The sequence below is a fragment of the Carcharhinus amblyrhynchos genome, chromosome 14 (assembly GCF_965287045.1).
Source record: "Carcharhinus amblyrhynchos chromosome 14, sCarAmb.v2.hapA, whole genome shotgun sequence".
In the NCBI taxonomy this organism is placed as follows: domain Eukaryota; kingdom Metazoa; phylum Chordata; class Chondrichthyes; order Carcharhiniformes; family Carcharhinidae; genus Carcharhinus; species Carcharhinus amblyrhynchos.
In genome coordinates, this window is record NC_137337.1 from 2,675,881 (window position 1) to 2,690,671 (window position 14,791).

The following is a 14,791-nucleotide window of genomic DNA, read 5'->3' on the forward strand; positions in this document are numbered from 1 at the left end:
TTGGGTAGCACGGTTGGTTCAGGCTTGGAGGGCTGAAGGGCCTGTTCCTGTGCTGTAATTTTCTTTGTTTTTTTTTAGGCGAAGGGGATCCTGTACCCCAGTGAGAGTCAGCACCTTCAGGAGAGGAGGGGGACCCTGTACCCCAGTGAGAGTCAGCACCTTCAGGAGAGGAGGGGACCCTGTACCCCAGTGAGAGTCAGCACCTTCAGGAGAGGAGGGGGACCCTGTACCCCAGTGAGAGTCGGCACCTTCAGGAGAGGAGGGGGACCCCGTACCCCAATGAGAGTCAGTGAAATGAATTTAGAAACACTGAAAATCATGTTTAATTTATTTTCAGTTTTAAAATGCATCTACAGTAAAAAAAAGTCTCATACTAAACAGTTAAAAAATTGATTAACTAATCTACAGGTTTCTAAAGGTATTTTGAAAAGCTGCGCTGAATGCACGGTGTTGTTGAGAATCACATTCCAGAATGGCTCAGAGTTGCTTCATGGTGACAGCAACACCTTCCCGCTCTCTCTCACACGACATCTCTCAGAGAGAATATCAGTGACGGGGGCTTGGGGATGGAGGTTACAAATAGCACCACAAATGAGGAGAAAAGATCACATGATTTGGTTGTGTTGAGGGCTGTCTGCAGATCATTGTGGGTGAAAAGGTGCAGCCTCTCCCACCTGACACACAGTGCTCAGGAATAACCCAGAGTTAAATGTGTCCAAAAATCTCAGCCTGAAACTACAGTCAGGTTTAGTAACAGTCCGAACCTTCGGGTTACTCCATACTATAACAGGTGGTGGTCCTGGCCCCTCAGACATGGCTAGCGGAACCTTTACACCAATTAACAGGGCAGAATCCAATACAGATCAGCCATGATCTGATTGACTGGTGGTGTAGATGCGAGGGGCTGAACGGCCTGTTCCTGTTTGGTCTGCTGATGTTTCCTATGTCTTTGGGAGGGGGCTCAGTCACAGAGGCTGTCCTCAGAGTCACTGTTGACAGGAAGCTGGAGACTGTTCACTGTCTCATCCAGCTCCTGCTGCAACTGCTCCAACTCCTGCTCACTCTGTATGTCCGACACCTCGGAGGAACATGGCTGGCTCGCGTCCTCCCATTTGGCCGAGGACAGGGGGGCCTTCTCCGGCACTAACAATCCCCCTCCTACTGTTCCTCCGCCAAACCTGCGCCGCCTCTGCTGGAGAAACAGGAGCACTGCCTCCTGGACTATCTGGGAACAGTCAACAGTGCCAAATTCGGGCCCGTTGACACTGATGTGCATGAGACTGTCGAGGAGGTCAGTGCGGCCTCCTCGGAGACGGGCAGTGATCCTCCTGAGTGCACCGAACCCCCGCTCGGACCAGGAATTGGTGATGGGCATTGACAGCGAGACCTCAGCCAGTGGCAGCAGTGTGGCACACGAGCGGTACAGCTCACTTTTGAGGGTGAAGAGACGGCGGAGGCACCACTCAGTCACTGTCACTCGGGTATCCGTCAATACCGAGTCCGGCACGTTGTTTTTCCAGGTGTGAAGGTCAAACTTCAGCTTTCCCCACTCGCTCAGAAGCTGGCCCACCTTGACCTCGCCTCCATCGACATCCCGGTGGAAGTGGGCAGCCAGAGTCCTGATCTCAGGCTGACCATAATCTGCAAAGTCCGGTGATTCCGGTGCCGGCACCAGCAGTGGGTTAAAGATAGAGAAAGCAGAGACAATGGACAAGGATCCACCAAACCTACGCTGGAGGTCTAACTTCACTGCCGTCACATAGGCATCGAGCAGAGAGCCAAGTTCAGCCTCTTGCTCTGGGCTGGGCAGTGCCAGCTCAGTTGAGGCCAGGCGCCCAGTGGGCAGTAGGTCAGCTTTGAGCCTGGTCAGAGCCTCCCTGGAGCTTGCAGCCTCGTTCAGCTTATAGATCGTGTACTTGATGGAAGGCTCCAGTGTGAAGTAATTCACAGTTCCCTTGCGGAAGACCTTACTGAGGCCAGCCAGAATGGGAGAGACCTCCCGCAGGATGTACAGAGCCCCAGCAAAGCGCACACTCCTCAGCTGGCCCAGTAGGCCACAGGCTGCAGCGTCCGTGCCTTGCAGGTGAGACAGGGCCTGGAGCAAGGCCCCGTAGTCGTTGTAAGCCCCCTCAACCGAGGAGTCAAAGGACACTCGCCTCCTGCGACAGGCCCTCCTCAGCCTGTGGAGCAGCTCTCCCCTGAGCCTGCCACTGGGTAGAGCCTTGTCCAGCCTCACACTGAGGTAGGCCTCAGCTAGGCGAGGGCATTTCTCCAGCAGCTCCCACAGCTGCTCCAGGTAGGATTCAACCCGGAGCAGGTAGTGGCAGTCTGGACAGGCTGAGGCTCCAGCCAGTATTAGCCGGTGACAGAGGCAATGAAAAGCGATGAGAGAGGGATTGAGTTCTCGGAGCCTAGCGGCCACTCCGACTCTCTCAGTGGTCATCACCTCGCCTCCATCGGTCACCAACGAGCCCATTCGCTGGATGGGCAGCTCGAGCCTGGCCACTGTCCGACTGATCAGTCCGGCCAGCTCCTCAGAGAGGTCAGACTCCGGCCGCCGCCTCGCTGTCTGCACAAACAGGAAGTTGGTCAGCACCTCGGCAGTTTTGGGGTCGACGTACTGTACGAAGGCCATGAGTGCGGCAGAGTCCTTGGCATCAGCAGCTGCTGAGGTGGCCACCTGGTCAGATAGCAGCCCGTAGCAGCCGGCCTGCCTCACCCGGCTGAGCAGTCGGCTGCGTATCACCTGGCCCAATGACAGAAAGACCTCCTGGAGGGTGTCCGAGCGTCGAAACTGGGTGGCCCCCTTCAGGCCGGCCTCAGCCAGGAGCCGCAACACCGATAGTAGTTTGGAAGAGGGTAGGTCTTCACGAGCCAGCCAGTAAGCAGCCAGGAAGAGAGCGTGGAGAGCCGCCCCCTCCTCTTTCTCCTTCTCGGCCATCTCCCGCTCGGACATGCGACCCGCCAACTCCGCATGCACAGCTGCTGCATGCTGTTGTGACTCCGCGTGCACCTGCAGCGCAGACTTCTTGTAACGCACAGCAGGCGTGCCATTGAATACCTTGGTCTTGTTCTGCTTGTTCTGGGTGTCATGCCGACGGCACAAGTAGCAGAACATCCCCTGACTCTCCTCGTATAGCAGCCAATAAACCCCCGTCTGCTCGCAGTACGTCAGATCCCTGTCCGACAGCCACTTGTGAACGAACTTGTCCCCCCTCCTGCAGTCTGGTTGCACACGCTCGCAGCCTAGACGCTGGCACTTGTAGTGGGCGTGTGCCTGTGCCGAGTCGTACTGCGTAAACACCTCACGGAAAGCAGCCTCTAGCTCCACCACCTGGCTATCCCGGCTCTCGCTCGCCTCCTGCTGGTGTTTGCCGGCCGATACCTCCTCGCTCCCCGGCGGGAGAAATGAGGATGATGGAGAAATACTGATGGGTTCGTTGTCAGGTGAATCTGCAGAAGGAGACAATAGTCACAGCACAATGATTATTGTGGGAAAAATATTGGCCCAAAGACACTGGGATGAATTTATCCGCTTGTCAGAGGCAATGGACTAGTAATCCAGAGACCCAGGGTAATATTCTGAGGACCTTCATTCAAATCCCACCCTGGTAGATGATGAAATTTGAATTAAATAAAAATCTGGAATAAAATCTGAGACCATTGTCAATTGTTGCAAAAACCCATCTGGTTCACTCACGTCCTTTAGGGATGGAAATCTGCTGTCCTTACCCAGTTTGGCCTACGTGCGACTCCAGATCCACAACAATGTGGTCGACTCTTAAATGCCCTTAAGGATGGGCAATAAATCCACCAATGACATCCACATCCCATAAATAAATAAATAAAAATAGAAAGTGCTGGATAAATTCGGCAGCATCTGTAGAAGAATCCGATTGGACTCGAAATAACAACTCTGTTTCTCTCTGCAGACTTGCTGAAGTTATCCAGCATTGTCAGTTTTAATTTCAAATTTCCAGTTTCTGCAGCATCGTGCTTTTACTTCTTCTAATAATCTTTGTTTTTATTGTTTCAATGCTTTGGGGAATAACGGGGGGGGGAGTACTGGAAGGATCAAAGGGGGGAGTATTGAAAGGATAAATGGGAGGGAGGAGTTAGTATTGGAAGGATTAACAAGCTGGTTACTCTCCAGCTACTTGCTCAAGAGGCAGGGTCACGGCTCACTGAGCCACACAAACCTCTTATTCTGTGAATGCTGTTGGAACCTTCAGGAACATTAATTGTCTCACTCTCCACAAATGTCAAATGTCCCCTATCCTTACAAATGATAGAAGTTCCTGTTTAAATTTTTTTCCCCCATTCTTTTGTAGGATATGGGCGTCGTTGGCTGAGCCAGCATTTATTACCCATCCCTAACTACCCTTGAACTGAGTAGTTTCTGAGGCCATTTCACAGCGAATCGCATTGCCTAGAGTCACATATGTAAGCTGGACGAGGTAGGGACGATAGATTTCTTTCCTTAAAGAATGTGAGTGAGCCAGATGGGTTTTTACAATAATGATGATAGCGTCGTGGTTATTACTGATACTAGCTTTCAATTCCAGATTTATTACTTCATTTAAATGCTACCAGGTCCCCAGAATGTTAGTCTGGACCTCTGGATTACTAATCCAGTGACATTACCACCCCAGCGCCTCTGAACTAACTTATCTTACTAACAACTTCAATTAAAATGAGTTCACTCTTCTCCAACTTCACTCAGCACATTGGTCTTCATAGAATCCTACACGGCATAAGGCCGTACGAGTTTGTATCGGCCACAATCCCACCAGGCCCTATCCCCATGCACTGACCATAGCTAGTTCCCCTGACATTAAGGGGCAATTTAACACGGCCAATCCACCTAAACTGCACACCTTTGGACTGCGGGAGGAAACCGGAGCACCTGGTGGAAACCCACACAGACATGGGGAGAACAAGCAAACTCCACATAGACAGTGACCCAAACCAGGAATCAAACCTGGGTCCTTGGCACTGTGAGGCAGCAGTGCTAACCACAGTGCCACCGTGCTGCCCTGTCTTGTGATGTCTCAGTGGGTAGTCCCACTGGAGGGTTTTAATCTAGGCTGACACACTCAGTGTGGTACTGAGGGAGTGCACAGAATCCTTACAGATTCCTTTCAGTGCAGGAAGAGGCCATTCAGCTCATTGAGGGCAGCATGGTGGCACAGTGGTTAGCAGTGCTACCTCACAGCACCAGGGATCTGGGTTCAATTCCAGCCTCAGGTCAGTGTGTGTGTGGAGTTTGCACGTTCTTTCCATGTCTGCCTGGGTTTCCTCCATGTGCTCCGGTTTTCTCCCACATGCCAAAGATGTGCAGGTTAGGTGGACTGGCCATGTTAAGTTTCCGTTTAGTGTCAGAGGACCAGCAGAGTAAGTGCGTGGGGTTATGGGGATGGGCCTCAGTGGGATTGTTGGTGGTGCAGACTTGATGGACTGAATGACCTTCTTCTGCACTGTAGGGACTCTATGAGCCTGCACCAACTCTCCAAAAGAGCGTCTATGCATTTTGAGGAAGTCGAGTAAACACACGAAGAAGAAAGGAATTGGAGGATATTTGATAGGACGAGGTAAGGAACAGACATGCATAGAGCATAAAGACCAGCAGCGCAGCTGGGCAGAGCACCTGTTTCTCTACAGTAAATACTCATCTAACATAAATATCAAAGGAGCCTTACAGGAACCATCAACAGACAGAATCTCGCACCGAGCCACACATTCAGACATCAGGACAGGAAATAGGGGAGGCTTTAAGGATTGTCTTGAAGGAAGTGGACAGATTTAGAGAGAGAGTTCCAGAGCTTGGGGCCCAGGCAGCTGGAGCCTGGCCAACAATGGTGAAGCGATTGAAATCAGAAATGCTCGAGAGGCTGGAATTTGAGGAGAGCAGAGAGCTGGGAGGATCATGAGGCTGGATGAAATGCAGAGATAGGTAAGGGGTGAAATTACAGAGGGGTTTAAAAATAAGGATGAGAATTTTCAAACAGAGTTGTCGTTGGATTGGGAGCCAGTGTCGATCAGCAAGCACGGGACTAAGTTAGGACATGGCAGCAGAGTTCTGAACCAGTTGAAGTCTACAGTGTGTGTGTGGGTGGTTAACAGTCCAGTCGTGACGAGGGGGAGGGCTGGAATAGTCTAGTCTCAGAATGAGGGAGCTGAGAAGGCTGAAGCTGGATGATATTACAGAGGTTTTAGTCAGAAACTTTTCTTGGAATCAAATATGACATCAAAGTTATGAACACATTGATTCAGCCTCAATCAGTTGCCAGGGACAGGGATGAAGTTGGTGGTTAGTTAGTGGAGTTCCCAGCAGGGATTCTGTCTTCACAATGCTGGTGTGGAAGACTTGATGGCAGACAAGAGGGGTACAATAGGTGGTACAGAGTTGGGAAAGATCAGCATACTCATGAACGCTGACTCCAAGGAGGGAAGGGAAAAGGGACAAGGGTGGAACTTTGGAAAATGGCCCTCCCTATAGTGCTACTAGGTGGATTGTCTGGGCCTAAAGCAAGACAGTCTCACCGTGACACCAAATAGGTATCACAGGAGAATGGTAGTCGGCAACATCAACCACAAAATAAAGAAGGATAAAGGGTTTGAGTCACAGCCCTAGCAGTCATTGAGTGTGTTCAGGCTGAAACTGCCCCAGAACTCTGTCAAACTGAGAGGGTCACGGGATGTTTACAAGATGGTACCAGAGACCTTAGAGAAGCAGAGAAGCTAGGATTAGGAGAACGTGAAGAGGAAATTTAGTAAAGATGAACAAAATTACCAGAAGTATTAATAGAATATGTGGGGTAGGAACCCAATGTGTTATTATCATTTGGAGGGCATTGCCTGAAAGGGTGGTGGAAACAGGAACTCTCAAAAGGGGAATCAGATAAACGGAGGAAAATTTGCAGGGTTATGGGAAGAGAAGAGAGTGGGATAATTGGCTAGCTCTTTCAAAGGTCTAACAGGCACGATGGGCTGAATGGCCACTTTGTGCTGTAAGATTCAAAACTGAATTGCAAAACTTCAAACGTGGAGGTCCCAGAGAGATTGGCAAAAGCTTGTTCAAGTGCTGACAAAGCCCTTAGTCTGCGATTCAGAGACACAGGCAGCTGCAACTATAAGGCAGGTCTCAAACTGCAGAACATTGGGAATGAGGAAGTCCCGAATCAGAGACAACATCATGAACGAGGACATGTATTTAAATAGCTCTGTAACATCTTAAATCGTCCCAGAAAGTTTGACAATCCCAAATTTGACATCTCAGGATAGATGAGCTTGGTTAAAGAGAGAGGGAGAGAAAAGGAGGGGGGACGGAGGGAGAGAGAGAGAGAGTGGAGTGGCTAGCTCTTTCAAAGATCTAACAGACACGATGGGCCGCAAGCTTCAGTGCATTGAGGGGTGCGGAGTTCTGTGGAGAGATGCCTAGATGGAGATAGAATTGGCACAGTTTACAATAATGTTCCCCCTCCCCTCCAGAACCCATCCACCCCACTACAATCCCCCCCAAACACTTGACAGTTCCTGATTCTATGAAACCACCCCAAACAGTGACAATGTCACCCCTACCCCATCCTCACCACCTCCCCCGCCCCCCACCCACCCCACCTTCCCCTCAATTGGGGTTACAGAAACTCACGACCACAAACACTGCAAGCAAACTTCCTCCGCTTGGCAATGCCAAAGTTGCTGCTGGTTTCCACTGTGTCACCACTGGCATCGATAGTGAGGGTGAGGCCCACCGGAGGTTGCTCATCAAGGCTGTTACCATCCTGCTGGTCAAGAGGTGGGAGGAGGGGATCGTTGCCCACTGTCTGGATCCCTTCTGGTTTTTCTGCCTCCTCAGCAACCTCCTGAGAGTCTCCAGAGGTCCTGTTCTCCGAGGAAGGTCCATGGGGGAGAGTACCACTGGCATGGGAATACAGGTGATCTCTCAAGCTGCTCCTCACACTGAAGCGCTCTCCACAGTAGTGGCAGGAGTAGAGTTTGTGGTGCTTCCCCCGTTTGAAATTGAGGCCAGGGACCTGCAAACCCCCTGAGGCGCCGCTGCGGGACCCTGTTGAGAGGGTCGAGCTGTAATCCTCTGAAACCGGCTGAACAGCTGAGTCCTGGCTGCTCGCTGACATCACAGGAGCACGGGCATAGCGATGCTCTGGAATGTTAGATGGCACCCCAACCGACACCTGGCACAGTGGGTCAGAGCCCTGGCCAGAGGGCCCACTGCGTGTGCCTGATGGCTGCAGGTCCCGCATGGCCAACTTCTGGGAGCCGGATATCTGAATGCCGTAAAGGTTGGGTGACTGAAGTGGCAGCACGTCAGGATGTTGGACAAAGACTTGACCAGTGTGACCCGGGTCATGCACCAGGTTGTAGGCATGCAGGAAACGGATGCCCTCCTCCAGTCTGTTTGGATCTACAGGCTGTTTTGGGCCCTTGCCCGTATACATGAGGTGCAGCAGGTAGCTGAAGATGTCTGGCTGGATATCCACGGGCTGCACTTTGATGTAGTCACTGTTGAACAGAAGAGAAGACAAGGCATTAGTTCCCACAGTGTGTTTTTCCATAAACTTACACTTGACGGGATCACAACACTCCCAACATAGCACTGAGGGAGCGCCGCACTGTCAGAGGGCCAGCGCTGAGGGAGCGCCGCACTGTCAGAGGGCCAGCGCTGAGGGAGCGTCGCACTGTCAGAGGGCCAGCGCTGAGGGAGCGCCACACTGTCAGAGATACTATGCTGTCTTTCATATGAGACACTAAAACTGAGATGCTTCTTCCTTCTCTAGAAGACATATACTATCGCATGGCTGTTATTTTCAAGATGAGCAGAGTTCTCCTGGTATCCATGGGCATTGCTATGTGGGAGCTTACTGTGCACGTACCTGCTAACCACATTTCCTTGCTGTGGGAATTTGGGATGTCCCCTCAATTGTGAAAGTCACTATATAAATGCAAGTCTGTGAAGGGGGGGGCGGGGCCTTACCTCGATTGATGAATGAAGATCATCTTGAAGTAGTTGGAAAATGCAGCCAGCACAGCTCGATGGGCTTTGAAATGAATGTCCCCAACAGCCACTGTGCAGTCACACAGGAAACCAAACTCCCGCTGGATATTCAACTGCTGCAGCAGCACCAGACCATGGTTAGCTACATCCATGATGCAGCTCCTATCGGATAGAAAACAGGCTGATTATCAAGCTCCCTCTGAGAAAGCAGCCTGCCCTCCCACAACACTGGAACTGAGTGACTCTGGTAATAAGGCAAGCAGCTGGAAGGTGTAGGTTCAAATCCCACCACAGAACATGTGAAACTAATTCAATAAGTCTCATCACTTGTGAGTGAGCAGTAGAACTAACGAAGGAGGATGGCCAATCGTCACCAGTGTCCCTCAGTTTAGAGAATTTACAGTCCATTTCTAATCTGCCCTACACGTGACTTCCGGCCTCAGGAAGGGGCAATTGCTGACAGGGCATGCGTCCTGGTGAGAACATCCCTGAAACTCCTTCAAAGAATGTTCTCCCCAATATCCTGGGGTAAATATTAATCCCTCAGTCAAAATCTAAACCAGAATTGATTATCTGGTTATTACTACATGGCAATGCTTGAAAATGACTTAACTGACTGTAGAGCACTGTGGGACATTCAGAGGTGTGAAAGACAATTATAATAATAAGTCTGTCTTTCTAATATTGAAGGAAGGGAAGTGGTGAGATACAGCATTAGGATCTGTCAATCAGATCTACAGACTGACACTGCTGTGTTCTGGCCTATCCAGTAAATGTCCACATAGATATTTGATTTGATTTATTATTGTCACATGTATTGGGATACAGTGAAAAGTATTGTTTCTTGTGTGTACAGTCAAAACATACCATTCATAGAGTACATAGGGGAGAAGGAAAGGAGAGGGTGCAGGATATAGTGTTGTAATCATAGATAGGGTGTAGAGAAAGATCAGCTTAATATACGCTGAGATCATTCAGAAGTCTGATGGCAGCAGGGAAGAAGCTGTATGTCCAAATGAACATACCAATTAGGAGCAGGAGTAGGCTACTTGGCCCCTTGAACCTTTCCACAATCAGTAAGATCATGGTTGATCTGATTGCGACTTCAACTCCACATTCCTGATAACCTTGGGTTCTTGATAAACAAGGAAATCTATCTAGCTCTGCTTTGAAAATATTCAGTGACCCTGCCTCCGCTACTCTGAGGAAAGGAGTTCTCTTTGAGAGTGTGAACCTTTGGAACATTTCTTCGTATCTTGGTACTAAATGGGAGAAAGCCTCATTTTTAAACCTTGGCCCCTCATTGCAGTACCTAATAAACCAGCAGCCAATGAAATAGGCAAATGTCTGTGTGTTGAGTGGTCCCCTGGCTATGTCACACTTGGTGAGGATCAGTAAGTGGTCCAGAGTCGGACCATCCCCCAGGGACGTCAGTGTTTCTGGAAGACAAGAGATGGAAGGGGCTCATGGAAAGAGCTGAGAATTGGCTTGAAATTATTTAATAATCTGAATATTTCAAAATTCTCTTGTGGAGTCTTTAGCATCGCCAGCATCAATTGTTATTTCTCCACTTCCCTCCATTTCACACAACTGAGAGGTTTGCTTGGCCATCTCAAAGACCATTTGAGAGTCAACCACATTGCTGTGGGTCTGGAGTCACATGTAGGCCAGACTAGGTAAGGATGGCAGATTTCCTTCCCAAAAAGACACAAAGAACCAGTTGGATTTTTTGGACACTCTGACAGCCTCACTGAGGCCAAATCATCATTTCCAAAGTATTTAAACTCAATCCAGATTCTCAACCTGCCCACAGTAGGATTTGAATTCATGCTCCCTGGATTATTAGTCCTGGTATCTGCATGGGACAGGAAGCAGAATGAGAGTCCCCTGCATCTAACCCACTCAGAACTATATGGTATAAATTGTAGACCATTGAGACAGAAGAAGATTTTGGTTAAGGCCTAGAAATAAACAAGAGATTGGCTAGGCAGAGACCAGGAAATGGTGAAAATCCATGAAATTGATCTACATCACCAGCCCTTTCAACACTCAGTGATATTCCAAACAGCCAGAAGCCTCAATCTGTTTCAGTAAGTCACCAGGGCACTACAACAGGTTTCAAACAATGAGGAGGAAAACATGCAAAGGGTTGCAGGCTTGCAGGTAAAGTAAAAAGCATCCTGCCTCATAACGCATGAATTTCCATCAGTTGCTGCTGTGGTTATAGCAGGCAGGGTGGTGAGATCAACTAGCCCATTTCTGGGGGGCTGAGAAACCACATTGCAAGTGTATGAAGGTAGCAGATAGGCGTACATCGGTTCAGAGCCCTGTGCTTGCGGCTGTAACACAATACAATAACCCTTCCCCCATCCCCAGTCCCAAATCTGCTCTAACATTGTCAAAACAAGTAACGTTTTTAGTTTGCCCCTTCAGTCCCCCCCCACGTTAACCCGGAGGTGTGTTGCCAACCTTATATACTCCATCTCCAAGACCACCTATTTCATCAGCTGCTGAAATCCATATCCATGCCTTTATTATCTATAAATGTGACTATTCCTGGGCTGCACACCCAGGAGGGTTGCACCCCGTCATTCAAAACTCTACTGCCTGTGTCCTGACTTGAACCAAATTACACACTGTATTGCCTGGAGGGAGTGCGCATTTAATGAACGATCTGGGGTGAATGAAGTACCAATCAAGCGGTTAGTTTGTCCCGGATGGTGTGGAGCTCCTTAAGTGTTGTGATTTTATGATTCAATTTATTGTCACATGTATTCGTTCACAATGAAAAATATTGTCTCTTGTGCGCTATACAAAGCATACCTTACACAGGGAAGGAGAGGGTGCAGAATGTAATGATAGGGTCATTGCTAGGGTGTCGAGAAAGATCAAATTAGTACAAGGTCAGAGTTTAAAACAGTTAGAGTTTTAAAAACATAGAACAAGAGTAAAAGATAGAATAGAAGGATAGCACAGTGGGTTAGCACTGCTGCTTCACAGCTCCAGGGACCTGGGTTCAATTCCCGGCTCGGGTCACTGTCTGTATGGAGTTTGCACATTCTCCTCGTGTCTGTGGGGGTTTCCCCCGGATGCTCCAGTTTCCTCCCACAGTCCAAAGATGTGCAGGTTAGGTTGATTGGCCATGCTAAAATTGCTCCTTAGTGTACTAGGATGCTGAGGTTAGAGGGATTAGTGGGTAAAATACGCAGGGATATGGAGGTAGGGCCCGGGTGGGGTTGTGGTCGGTGCAGACTCGATGGGCTGACGGACCTCTTTCTGCACTGTAGGGTTCTATGATTGTATGCTGGTCACAGCTACCAACCAGGCAAGTGGTGATTATTCCATCACACTCCTGACTTGTGCGTTGCCGATGGTGAGGCAGGCTTTGGAGTCAAGGAACTCACCACGGGATTCCCAGCCTCTGACCTGCCCTTGCGGTCACAGTGTTTACGTTTGGTCCATTTTAGTTTCTTGTCAATGGAACCCCCTTTCAGAAGCTCAACAATATCCAGGACAAAGCAGCCCTAATAATTGGCACCACATCCATCACAATAAACATTCACTCCCTCCATCACCAACACACAGTGGCACTACTGTGTACCATCTACACAATACACTGCAGCAACTCATCAAGGTTCCTTCAACAGCACCTTCCAAATCTTTGACCTCCACCATCTAGAAAGACAAGGCAACAGACACATGGAAACACCACCACCTGGAAGTTCCCCGCCAAGCCACTCAGATGGGCAGAACAGTGAAATTAGAATTTAACCCTGAAAAGTGACAGGTTCTGCATTTTGAGGGGACTAACAAGGTGAGGGAACATACTGTGAATGGTAGAACACTAAGATGTGCAGTTGACCAGAGGGACCTTGGTGTGCATGTTCAAAGCACTCTGGAGGCAGCAGGGAAGGTAGCAAAATGGTTAAGAAGGAATATGGGGGATAGTTGCCTTTATTAAAGGAGGTATAGAATATAAGAGCAGGGAGGTTATGATGGAGCTGTAGAAAACGCTGGTTAGGCCACAGCTATAGTGTGTGCAGTTCTGGTCACCACACTATAGGAAGGGTGTGATTGCACTGGAGACGGTGCAGAGGAAATTCACCGGGATGCTGCCTGGGCTGGAATGTTTCAGCTACAAAGAGAGGCTGGATAGGCTGGGGCTGTTTTGCTTGGAGCAGGGAAAGCTGAGGACGGACCTGATCAAGGCGTACAAAAGTACGAGGGACATAGATAGGAAGACACTTTTCTCCTTAAAGGAAGTTAGTAACCAGGGGGCAGAGATTTAAGGTCAGGAGCTGGAGGTTTATAGATGTGAGGTTGGGGGATTCTGGCTGCCTGAAAAGATGGTAAAGGCAAGAGCCCTCACAACTTTTAAGAAGCATTTAGATGAGCACTTGAAATACCATAGTACACAAGGTTACGGACCAAGTATTGGAAAATGGAATTAGGACAGGTACTTGATGGCCATAACAAACACAATGGGCCAAAGGGCCTCTTTCCATGCTGTTAAACTCTATGCCGGTCCTGACTTGGAAATATATCACCATTCCTTCACTGTTGCTGGATCAAAATCCTGGAACTCCCTTCCTAACAGCACTGTGGGCGTACATACACCTCATGGATTTCAGAGATTCAAAGCAGCTCAAGAGGCATCTAGGAATGGACAGTAAGTGCTGGCCTTACCAGTGATGCCCACATGAACATGTAGCTGACCTACCCTGACACCCAATTAAACAAAACCTCAAACTTAAAACTTTTGTTCTTTTTTCAAGTCTCTCCATGGCCTCACCCCTGCCTCTCTCTGTAATCTCCTCCAGCCTTACATCCCTCCTCCAGATCTCTGCACTCCTCATTCTGATGAGTAACAACAGTTTCCATTCCATTTCCCACCCACCCCCAGCCACAGGGATACAGAACTCCCACTCCCCGCCGACACAGATCTCCCAATCCATTATCTCCCCCCCCCACCGCCCACAGAGCTGCCACTCCACTCAACGCCGCCCCCCCCCAGCCCCCAAGACACAGAACTCCCAGCCATCCCACCCCGCTCTCTCCAGCGACACAGAGCTCACACTCCCTCCCCACCACCCCCTCCAATGATGCATAGAGCCCACATACCACCTCCTCACCCCCCCCCCAACGCCCCACGACACAGAGCCGCCACATCCCCCTCTCTCAAGGGAGACAGAGCCACCCCATTCGCCGGGTCGGGGGCCACTGGATTTCGGACGACTGCGGCTGTCCCGCGGTCGGCGGCCCCGGGCCTGGGGCAAGGGGAGTGCCCGCGGATGAGGGCCTGTACGCGGCCTTGGCTCTGAGTAACGACTCCCTCAGGTACGGGTTCTCTCAGCCCCCCAGTCCTGGATCTCTCCGGATCCATTTGTTCCCTTACCGGATCCGCCGCGATCCCTATAGCAGGACCCTCCCGGTGACGTCAGCGGGAACCCCGTCCCGCGCGTGGTGACGTCAGCGGGAAACTGACACTCTCCCTGTGACGTCACCGGGAGACCCCCCCCTCACATCAATGACGCCACGATGCCACACAGGAGGAGCACATTCGGCCCATCCTATCCATGCTGTCCCTTTGTGGAGCAATCCAGTCCCATTCCACCTTCCCCGCCCCACTGCCCCCGCCCCAGCATCTGCTTCCCTTGGGACATGGGCATCACTGGCTGGGCCAGCATTTATTGCCCATTCCTAATAGTTCTTGAGAAGATGGTGATGAGCTGCCTTCTTGTACCTGCCACAGTCCATGTGGTGTGGGTACACCCA

General features: G+C 50.1%; 1 protein-coding gene across 1 annotated transcript; it reads right to left on the bottom strand.

Moving 5' to 3' along the window:
* Positions 1–348: 348 nt before the first annotated feature.
* On the bottom strand, positions 349–14,500 carry LOC145352386 (uncharacterized). Its single transcript, XM_080202167.1, has 4 exons — positions 14,412–14,500; positions 8,996–9,178; positions 7,652–8,523; positions 349–3,453 (listed from the first exon to the last, which is right to left on the bottom strand). Exons 2-4 carry the CDS (start codon positions 9,166–9,168, stop codon positions 962–964), a joined length of 3,537 nt encoding a protein of 1,178 aa, XP_080058293.1. The 5' UTR covers positions 9,169–9,178; positions 14,412–14,500; the 3' UTR covers positions 349–961.
* Between the last annotated feature and the right edge of the window lie 291 nt (positions 14,501–14,791).